This window comes from Pseudorca crassidens, chromosome 1 (genome assembly GCF_039906515.1).
Source record: "Pseudorca crassidens isolate mPseCra1 chromosome 1, mPseCra1.hap1, whole genome shotgun sequence".
In the NCBI taxonomy this organism is placed as follows: domain Eukaryota; kingdom Metazoa; phylum Chordata; class Mammalia; order Artiodactyla; family Delphinidae; genus Pseudorca; species Pseudorca crassidens.
Genome location: NC_090296.1, coordinates 45,357,989 through 45,369,672, shown reverse-complemented (window position 1 = coordinate 45,369,672; position 11,684 = coordinate 45,357,989). Strand labels below are relative to the sequence as shown.

Sequence of the window (11,684 nt, the reverse complement as noted above, 5' to 3'; positions counted from 1 at the left end):
TCAGAATAACTTAAGGTCAAATGGACATTCATAAGCATGTTGGAGATGGATGAAACATTAGCTCAAGATGTTAGACTGAGCTTCCTGCTATCAGCTGATCTTTTAGCACTCCCTCATAGTCCTGCTATTATATAGCACCTTACAGTTTGGAAAGCATTCTCATTTGGGTCCATTTCTTATTTAGATTCCAATTTTCTAGCTGCTACAACCGGAACATTTCACAACTTGCAAGAAAGCCACAGATTGTGGGGATTCTGCTGACTGGAGTCCCACAAGCTCCCTCACTGTACCTCATCTGAGATCAGGATCGTACGTCCAAAGTGGGAGCCTGTGGGACTCCAGATTTCCTGCTGTCTCACTTGCAGCTATGGCACTTGCTGTATCTATCATGGTGCCTTAACATAATAGGCCCTAAGTAAACATTTATCAAATTATCTTATTACACGGCTGTACAAAGCCAGCACAGGAACCTTTCAGCACGTATTTATTGATTCATTATTATTTAATATTTCCACATCCCCATCCCGCAATATTCTCCTGTAGTTGTATTTAAAAATGACAATACTGTGTATGTTTTAATACTTTGCAGTACATAATTTACTGTCACATGCATTATCTCATTTGATTTTCTCAAAAACCTTATGAGCTATACAGGCAGGAAATTATTATTCCTATTTCACAGATGGGCTAACTAAGGAAGGCATAAAGACATTAAGTGATGTAGAACTGAGGTCTCTGTCTCGTTAACTAGCCTGTTTTCTGCTCTTTGAGGATGCTTTTCTCTTGCTTCAGTTCAGCCTCTTTCCCGGAAGAGTCCCTGTCTCAGTGGTGAATGAGAGTAGGGAGGCCCTCTTCCAGAACAATCTCATTGTTACAAATTACCCTTCATTGTTTGCAGTAACTCTGGTCTGGGGCAAAGAACATAAAAATGAATACTTTATTCCAAAGTCACTTATCATGTAGCTTCCAAAATATGTATATTGATTTTGCATTTTATAGTCTCATGATGCCTATGTAGGTAAAATTATTACAAGATTTTGTTATTTATTGCTTCAACAACCCTACCCAACTCTCCAGTGATTTCCAATGTCAAAGAGAAGCAATCATTACCCTGATGCCCTGTATGACCTGGCTCCTACCTACTTCTCCAGCTTTATCTTATACCCCTCTCCTGTTCATGCGGTAAGCTCTGGCAACATGAAGTTCTTTCTGTTCCTAACATATGCCAAGCTCAGTACTACCTTAGGGCATATGCACTTGCTGCACCTTCTGGGTGGAATGTTATTTCCTGAGATCTTGCACAGGTGATTCTGTTTTATCATTCAGTCAACTGCTCAAAACTCTCCTTGAAGAAGTCTTTCCTGGTCTCCTTGTTAAGTGAAAAAAGCTAGGTACAGAATAGTGTTCATAGTGTGCTGCCATTTCTGTGTGTTTTTAAAAGAATATTTACACAAACATATGCAGAGAAAAGTGCTGGGAAGATACACAAAAAATTGAAAACTGGTTTCCACTAGGGAGGAGAACTGCTGGGTAAAAGTAGGATTAAAATATTTTTCACTCTTTTTATTATTTGAATTGTTTACTATCTATATCTATTACTTTTTGAAATAATAAAACCTCTTTAAAAGAATGAGAAAAAAGAGCCCATTGGATTGTCTAAACCTAACAAATTGGAAATAAAACAGGAATAAATATTTAATATTTCACTTAGATTCAATAATTCAAGTATACAGGTCTTGGTGAGATGGATTCTTCTTCAAAGCAGTTCATCTGACAGAAACCTAAAATGCTATTGACCACAAGCTCAATAGGACCCAACCATAGGGCTGTTAGAAGACTGAATGCCTCCTCCCAACAGCAGCAGAATACATATTCTTCTTAAGTGCACATGGAACATTCTCCAGTATAGATGACATATTAGAGAACCAAACAAGTCTTAACAAATTTAAGGTGATTGAATTTATATCTAGTATCTTTTTTTACCACAATGGACTGAAACTAGAAATCAATAGCAAAGAGAATTGGAAAATTCCCAAATATTTGGAAATTAAACAACACACTCTTGAACATAAATGGATCAAAGAAGAAATCAAAACAGAAATTAAAAAATATCTTGAGACAAATGAAAGCAAAAATACAAATACCAAAACTTATGAGATGCAGCAAAAGCAGTACTAAGAGGCAACTTTATAGTGATAAATGCCTACCTTAAAAAAGAAGTAGAATCTCAAATATAAAACCTATTTCTATACATCAAGGAATTAGAAAAAGAAGAACATAAGCCCAAAGCTAGCAGAAGGAATGCAATAAAGATTAGAACAGAAATAAACAAAATAGAAAATAGAAAAACAATAGATAAAATCAATGAAACTGAGTTGCTTTTCTGAGAAGATCAACAGGGACTTGCCTGGTGGTGCAGTGGTTAAGTCTCCATGCTCCCAATGCAGGGGGCCCAGGTTCAATCCCTGGACAGGGAACTAGATCCCACATGCATGCCGCAACTAAGAGTTCACATGACACAACTAAGGAGCCCGCCTGCCGCAACTAAGACCAGGCTCAACCAAATAAAAATAAACTAATTAATTAATTTTATAAAAAGAAAAAGATCGACAAAATTGATGTCTTTAACTAGACTAACTAAGAAAAAAAAGAGAAAGACTCAAAATCAGAAATGAAAGGGGACATTATTACGACCTCTGCAGGAATTAAAAAGATTACAAGAGTACTATGAATAATTGCACACTAACAAATTGGATAACTTAAAAGAAATGGATAAATTCCTAGAAACATATAACTTACAAGATTGAATCATGGAGAAACAGAAAATTTGAACAGACCAATTACTAGTAAGGAGATTGAATCAGTAAAACAAACAAACAAACAAACACCTCTCAACAAAGAAAATTCCAGGACTAGATGTCTTCACTGGTGAATTCTACTAAACAGTTAAAGAAGAATTAATACCAATCCTTTTCAAACTCTTCCAAAAAATTGAAGAGGAGAAAACTTTTCTAAACTCATTTTATGAGGTCAGTATCACCCTGATTCCAAAGCCAGAAGAAGATGTTACAAGAAAAGAAAACTATAGGCCAATATTCCTGATGAATATAGGTGAAAAAATCCTCCACAAAATACTAGAAAACTGAATCCAGACATACATTAGAAGTCTCATATTCCATGAACAAGTGGAACTTATCCCTGGGATGCAAGGATGGTTCAACATATGAAAATCAACCAATGTGAGACAGCATATTAACAGAACAAAGGATAAAACTCTTATGATGATCTCAATAGATGCAGAAAAAGCATTAGACAAAACCCAACACCTTTCTTGATGGAAAAAAAAGACTCAACAAACTAGGAATAAAAGGAAATTACCTCAAAGTAATAAAGGCCATAAATCCCACAGATAACATTATACTCAATGAAAAACTGAAACATTTTCCTCTAAGATCAGGAATAAAAGACAGGGATGCTCACTCTTGCCACTTCTATTCAACATTTCTATTCAACTGGAAGTTCAAGCCAGAGCTATTAGGCAAGGAAAAGAAGTAAAAGGCATCCAAATCTGAAAAGAATTAAAAATCTCTGTTCACAGATTACATGGTCTTATACGTAGAAAATTCTAAAACTTTCACGAAAACATTGTTGGAACTAATAAACAAATTCAGTGAAGTTCAAAGACACAAAAATCAATATGTAAAAATTTGTTGTGTTTCTATACATTAACAATGAACTATCTGAAAAAGATACTAAGAGCACCATTTACAATAACTTCATAAAGAATAAAATACAAAGGAATAAACTTAACCAAGGAGGCAAAAGACTTGGACACTGAAAACTACAAAATATTAATGAAAGACATGAGAGAGGACACAAGTGAATAGAAAGACATCCTGTGTTCATAGATTGGAAGACTTAATATTGTTAAAACGTCCATACTACCCAGAGCAACCTATAGATTTAAAGCAATCTTTAGCAAAATCCCAATGACATCTTTTACAGAAATAGAAAAATAATCTTAAAATTCATATGGAACCACAAAGGACCCTTAATAGCCAAAACAATCTTATAAAGAACAAAGCTGAAGGTCTCACACTTCCTGATTTTAAACATATTACTAAACTATAGTAATCTAAACAGTATGCTACTGGCATAAAAATAGACATATAGACAAATGGAACAGAATATAGAGCCCAGAAACAAACCCATGCATATACAGACAACTGATCTTCAACAAGGATGCTAAGAATACACAATGGGAAAGGAGAGTCTCTTTAATACATGGTGTGGGGAAAATTTTGCATGTGGGTATCCACATGCAAAAGAATGAAAATGGACCCTTATCTTACACCATACACAAAAATCAACTCAAAATGGATTAAAGACTTCAACAGAAGACCTGAAACTGTAAACTCTTAGAAGAAAGCCAAGGGGGAAATCTTTGTGATACTGATCTTGGCAATGGTTTCTTGGGTATGATACCAAAAAGCACCAGCAACAAAAGCAAAAATAGACAAGTGGGACTACATTAAATTAAAAAGCTTCTGCACAACAAAGGAAACAGGTAACCTACAGAATGGGGGAAAATATTTGCAAACCATATATCTGATAAGGGGTTAATATCCAAAATATATAAGAAACCCATATAACTCAAGAGCAAAAAACCAAATAACCCAACTTAAAAATGGGCAGAGGTAATGAATAGACAATTCTCCAAAGAAGATAAGCAAATACAACAGATATATGAAGAGATGTTGAACATCACTATCATCAGGGAAATGTAAACCAAAATCACGAGATACCACCTCACAGCTGTTAAGATGTTCATTATCAAAAAAACCCAGAAAATAGCAAATGTTGACGAGGATGTAGAAACATTGGAACCCATGTGCCATGTTGATGGAGATGTAAAATGGTAAAACAGAATGGAGCTTCCTCAAAAAATTAAAAATAGAACTACCATATGATCCAGCAACCTACTTCTGGGTATTTATTCAAAAGAACTGGAATCAGGATCTTGAAGAGATTTGCGCTCCCATGTTCATTGCAGCATTGTTCACAATAGCCAAGAGGTAAAAACACCTAAATACCCATAGATGGATAACTCGATTATGTAGTACATACCTACAGTGGAATATTATTCAGCCATAAAAAGAAGGGAATCCTGTTATATGATATGTCATGGATGGACCTTGAGGACAATTTACTAAAAAATAAGCCTGTCACAGAAGGACAATACTGCATGATTCTACTTATATGAGATATCAAAAGTTGCCAGACTTATGCAAGTAAAAAGTGCAATTTCTCAGAGCTGCGGGGAGGGAGAGACGGGAGTCGCTGTTCAATGGGTATAAAGTTTCAGTCATACAAGATGAAAAAGCTCTAGAGATCTGTTGTACAACATTGTGCTTACAGTTAACAAAAGTCTACTGGAGTCTGAAAGTTTTGTTGAGGGTAGATCTCATGTTATGTACTTTCTACCACAAGTTTTTAAAAATGTGAGTGCACCTCACAATAGCAATCAAAGAAATGCAAATAAAAATTATCACCTGTCACATTAGTGAGGGTTTAAAAATGCTACCGAGAGTTCCCTGAGGCAGGCTCTCTCTCATTTACTGATGGTTGCAGTATAACTTGGCAGCTATAATCATTTTGAAAAACAGTTTGGAAATATGCATGGAAGGGTCTTAAAAATGTTTATATCATTTGATGTAATAATTTCACTTGTAGGAAATTGTTCTCATGCAGTAATAATGAATATAAATATGTTCATTATTTAGAAGACCAAAAATTAGAAATCTTCCCAATGTTTTATAAGAGGGAGGATGGTTCATAGATATTGATACACATGATGGAACAACAAAAATGAAGTTTTAGCGACAAGAGAAAACTGCTCACAATTGTAACATTAAGTGAAAAAAGAGGAGATAACAAACTGTGTGAAAGGTGATTATACACAGTATTATCACACTATGTAAAAAAATTAAAAATAAAAAAGATGAAGGAAATAGATAAAAAATGTTATACAGGGTTGTTTCTGGGTAATGAGACTATGGATGATTTAAATAAAATAAAATTTTTAAAAATCCCTTTTTTCATGTTTTCCAAACTTCTGACAAGGAGCTCATATTACTTTCCCAATCAGGAATATATATATATATCTATATATGTGTATATATATGTGTATATATAGATATATATACGTATGTATACAGAAAATTTAAAAATAAAATGTGATCTAAGTTTTCATGAAAAAAATGACTAGTTTATCCAAACATATTTTTTTAAAATAAATACATTTATATATTTATTTATTTTTGTCTGCGTTGGGTCTTCGTTGCTGCATACGGGCTTTCTCTAGTCGTGGTGAGCAGGGGCTACTCTTTGTTGCGGTGCGTGGGCTTCTCATTGTGGTGGCTTCTCTTGCTGCGGAGCACGGGCTCTAGGTGCCTGGGCTTCAGTAGTTGTGGCACAGAGGCTCAGTAGTTGTGGCTTGCGGGCTCTAGAGAGCAGGCTCGGTAGCTGTGGTGCACGGGCTTAGTTGCTCTGCGGCATGTGGGATCTTCCCGGACCAGGGGTCGAGCCTGTGCCCCCTGTATTGGCAGGCAGACTCTTAACCACTGTGCCACCAGGGAAGCCCCAGACATACATTTTTTGAAAGGATCTTCTTACTCTTTAGTCTTTGCAAACATAAACATGTAAGGTAGAATGGAGAGTGACTAAAAATTAGACTCTTTATTCTAGAAATACTGGAAGGCATTTGATTGATTTTATTTAAGACAAAGATAAGCTTCTTCACTAAATCTTTTCATTCTAACTTAAAAGAGATAGACCTAACTGGGGGGTAAAAATCAAGAGAAAGCCTTACATTATTTATTTGTGAAGTTAACATATGGCCTTAGGTAGCCCAAGAAGTAGCATCAGCTCCCTCTGGGATGCTGTGGGTGGTTCATCCTCTTCAGGAGAGTGGTTTCGGAGAGACACAAATGGAATGGCAAGCAGGGAGGGAGGGTGGTGGTCTGCCCTGGCAGCCAGGTCAGTCAAACCCACCCTGGCTTTCAGTGGGTTGGCAGATGGCACAGCCAGATTGTCCCACCAGCCTGGAGCTACTAACTAAAACAATTACATTCAAGACGAGATAAATTCATGCTACAATCAGATTCCTAATATTAGCAGGGGATGGTGGGGGTAATGTTCTAACTGGCTTAAGTTGTGAACAGAAAACTCTAATGAGGGATGAACAGAGAAAGGTGCAAGCTGGCTTTTATAGGGATACAAGCCATGGACTCTCTGAGAAAATCAAGTTTATGCCCCACTATTCTGTTCCCCTCCCAGCCCTGCCATTTGATTCCACTTGAGAAGTGTTTTTTGGTTCTTTTTTTACCTTCGCTTATATATTTCCTTGAAACCAGACAAAGCAAATTTGGGGAACTTGGGCCCAATCTAGAAAACAGACATGGTTTTGGTGGGTCCATTCTGTGTTTAAAACAAAACAAAACAGAACTGGAATGAGTTGCCTATAGTTACAAGTTGGATTTGGCATAAAACACAGGATTTGCACTTAAAAAAAAATTAAATTTAGCAACAGTAAGCTGTTATTGTCACATGGCGACAATTAGCTGGAGAGCAGTGTCTGATGCGCCTCTGAGATGGCACAGTCTCACCAATTTGCCACAGTCCTCACTTGGCCCTTTTGCTCATTTGGATTTCGATTCCTGGTGCCTGTATGCATTCCTGAGGTTTTCAGGTGTCAGAATAATTCCCCAAACTGGTCTGTGAGCCCTGCGTTACCTAAGATAAAAAGCCTCCACTGCTACAAAAACTTGATTCAAAGCAACACTTCCTGTAAGTAACTGATAAAGACAGACCTGATGAAGAACTTTAAACAAGCTCAAAGACATGCAGGGAGAGCAGAAAGAGAGAGATGGCCCTCTGGAAGTCAGAGGCGTCCTGGGCAAACAGCTAGAATGGAGGTCCTGCAAAGACTGAGACATCTTATGGGAAACTCTCAGCCTAGTGTTTGGAACTTAGTAGGAGGTTAATAAATGTTTGTTTCCATCTTCCTAAGAGCAGATGCAGAGCACAGCAAGGAGGAAATGGAGCCAGAATAGTGTAATGCAATGCACAAAAGCACAGCATGCCAAGGGAGAAGGAGGGAGGGGGTAATCGCAGCCTAGAGAGCAGTAGCAGCAACAGAACAAGCCTGGAGAAGTTAGAATGACAGATCCAGGTACTATAATAACTGGGGACTTCATAACCAAGGCATGATTCTGCTAGACCTTTGCTAGCCACACATCTATAAGGTAAGTAGGAGCATGGAGTAGATAAATGAAGTCAACATTAATCAGGCAGAAATTCAGACAGAAATTCACACCAAGACCCTAGTGATGAGAAAGCATTCAACCCTTTAGTGAAGGATTGTTGGTTAAAACTAACTATACACACATACATATTACAGAGAATATGTAAAATATGCTGAATAACGGTGTTCAGATGAAGTATAGAAATTTTATACTTAGGTGAAGTATGTTGTTTAAAAAGTTTTTGTGTGTTTGACTAACCAATGGTGTGGCTTTAGTTACTTTGAAATAATTTATTTCTAAAGCCCCAATTAAAAACAAATTCGTTACTAACTGAAGTAACATTTCCTGCAGCATCTTGTCACTATAGTAATAACCTGTCAGAGAATGTTAGACAAAGGGTGCTGAACGGTGCAATGGAAGGTTACTGATGCAATTATTTCTTTTTCCTAGCCCTTTACTTAGGGTCATAGCCCACCAGTCAGTGTTTATACATAGGGTGGCTTTGCAGTATTTATTTCTTTGAAAATTATTTAACAGTCTTGAGAGGCAGTGACTGACAATAATATGCAGAGTTTCCAGTATGAGTGCTTAATAAATGGGAAAACAATAAAATCCTGTATGAGGAGAAACAGCAGTCAGTAAAGCTGTTATACTCTAAAATATTTTAAAGCCATAGTAGTGACTATTTAGAAAAGCATAAAAAGCAAACAATGCATCGGCTAAATTATAATAAAGGAACTTTTATATCCATTAAAATGTTTACCCAAATAATTTCCTCTTAAATTCCTTAGGGGATTGAGAGAAGGTATGGGAAAGCGGACAGGGTCTGGATTAAAAAAAAACAAAAAAAACCCCAACAACAGCAAAACATTTTTTTGGAACCATGTGGAACTCTGCTGACGACAAACCGGGTTGTTACATCCTGCACCACGGCAGTGTGCTCCAAGTGCCTTCAAGACTCCCTCTAATCCAGTGCCAATTGGCGAGCCCCTCCAAATTTCTAGACGTCTTCAAGCTCTTAAGGACTTGGTTTTGGAAGAGGAGGCACCCAGGTGCGCCTGTGCGACACCTCCGGATGTGTGCCGCGACACAGTGACACCGGGAAAGCAAATGCTCTCATACCCCGAGAGCAAGTTCTTTATTTACAGCTAACTAACCTGGGGAAACTAGGCTAGGCTTGGGAACCTTGACCGCTGTGCTTCCGGGATCCTGCGCAGCCTTCAGCCGCTGGAGAACTCGGCGACCAGGGCTGTGGACCCCGCGCTGTTAAGTTTGGGAAAGGAAGCGAGAAAAAAAAAAAAAATAGAGCTGCTCCTTTAAGAACTTCTTTTCCCTTTTACTCTATGTTTACATAACACCCGGGCGATCCACCGCAGGGCCCGAGGGGGGCGGGGAGGGGACGTGGGCGGCCCCACGCGCCGGGGGAGGGGGCGCCGGGTGGGCGGGGGGGCTGCGGGCGTCTCGCGGAGGGCCGGGCGGCTCCCACCTGCCCGCGCGCCCGCGGGGCGGCTCGGCGGTCCGGCCCCCGCCCCTCCCCCTCCCCCGCCCTTCCCCCGCCCGCTGCCCCCGCCCCTCCCTAGCTTTCTCGCTCTTTCCCTTCCTCCCTCCCGCGGGGCTTCGGCGGCGGCTGCGGCTCAGGCGCTCGGCGCGGGTAGGTCCCCCTGCTGCCTGGTTCCATTTGTTGCCGAGTCCGGCTCGGGGCAGCTGTGCTGCGCGGAGCTCCGGAGAGCCCGGCAGGGCAGCCGCGCAGCCACGACGGAGCAGCCGCGGGATTGGCCGCCCCGCGCCCCCTTCGCCGCCGTGCCCTTCCCTGGCGCGCTCACTCCCTTCTCGGGATGGGATTGTAGCGGCGGCGCGGACTCGGCGGGGGTCGCGGCGGAGGCGACGGCGGCGGCCGAGCAGGGCTCCATGTTTTCCCCCGGCCAGGAGGAGCACTGCGCCCTCAACAAGGAGCCGGTGAAATACGGGGAGCTGGTGGTTCTGGGGTAAGTCTGGGGGTCCCCGACCCGGGGAGCTTTGGGGCGGGCGGCGAGCGCTCCGGGCTGGGTGGCAGCAGCGCGCCCGCATCCCCGAGCAGGGCCAGCGGGGTGGCTCGGGGGCTCTGTGGGGATCGCCCGGGCGCTTGGGTCGGCGCGAGCGGCTCGGAGGGCTGGGACGGCGGGGGCGGGGAGGCGCGCGCGGGGCGCTGCGGCGGGCACCGGGATGCGCTATCCGCGCCGAGGACGGTGGCGAAGGAAGTGGCGGGGACTGGGGCGACCCCGCGCCCCGCGGGGCTCAGCGTTCGGGGACCAAGTCGTCGGCGGTACCGCAGGGATAGGGGTTCGACTTCCCTGCGCGCCCCGGGCCGGGTAGCGGGGGTAGTGGCCAGGGCTGAGGCACCGCCGTCGCAGGCACCACGCGGTGTCCGAGGACACCCCCCACCACCACCACCTTGGCGAAGCTGAGAGGCCCCCGGGGGCCCTCTGACCCAGCTTACTGTGAGCCCGGGGCCCGGAACTCCAGGCGCGGCACCGCCGGCTCGGCCGCAGCGGGCGGTGGGATCCGCGCGGGGGGCGTCCACGGGCAGCGCTTTGCATATTGTTATGGTGACCGCCACGGGTAGCCGCAGCCCGAGGGCACTGAACTGTCTGTGACTCGGCCGGGAGTGTCCCGGAGTGGGCAGGAACGCCGCTGCCCCCCACCCCGGGCTCCCCGGCACGGGACCGCATCCCTTTCGTCCCTCGGTCCTGGGATTCGGCCTCGCAGATGTCCTCCCAGCGGCGGGGAGCTCGCCAGCCTCACCCGCCTCGACTCCCTCTCCGCTTGTGAAAACCACATTTTGAAGATAGTAATTATCTACAGTCGTTAAACGGCAGCAGTTAGAGACTTCATTTTCTTCCTGAGTTTCCTTGTGACATTTCTATTGTTTACCCTTAATAAGACAAGAGAAAGGCTTCGCCAGGATTAAAGCAGGGTAAAGTGGGCAGTGAAAGGGGAGCGGAGTGGGGAGGGGAAAGTGCGGGGAAACTCCGGAGAAGCAGCAACTTGGGTTTAGTATTGGAAGAGAAAGGATTATTTTTCCCTTTGGATCTGTCACTCCTGAGAACCCGCGCTTTTGTGCTTCTCTCTTGAAAGACCTGTATTCTTAACATTATGGGTGCTGAAAGGTAGGCTTAGCACACACGCGAAGAGTCATGGGTATGGAAAAACTCAGGGCACTCTGAAAAATGTGTTTTGATAACTGAATACTTTGAAGTAAGTGCCGACATAATTTTAAACATAATTTTAAAAAGAAGAATTTTTAAGAGGAGCTTCCAGACACAGCTCAGCTCTAAGTTGTCCAGTCCAACTTACCTTGTTGCTGCAGTATTAGGTGGAATATCATTGGAAATCTCATTA

At 42.4% G+C, this 11,684-nt stretch overlaps 1 protein-coding gene across 1 annotated transcript in view; it reads left to right on the top strand.

The window, feature by feature from the left end:
- The first annotated feature begins 9,906 nt into the window (after positions 1 to 9,906).
- PELI2 (pellino E3 ubiquitin protein ligase family member 2) overlaps positions 9,907 to 11,684 on the top strand; it is a 198,744-nt gene continuing 196,966 nt past the window's right edge. The window contains exon 1 of the mRNA XM_067734724.1: positions 9,907 to 10,291. Within this exon, the coding sequence (XP_067590825.1) occupies positions 10,215 to 10,291 (77 nt within the window). The 5' untranslated portion in view covers positions 9,907 to 10,214. The remainder of the gene's footprint in view (positions 10,292 to 11,684) is intronic.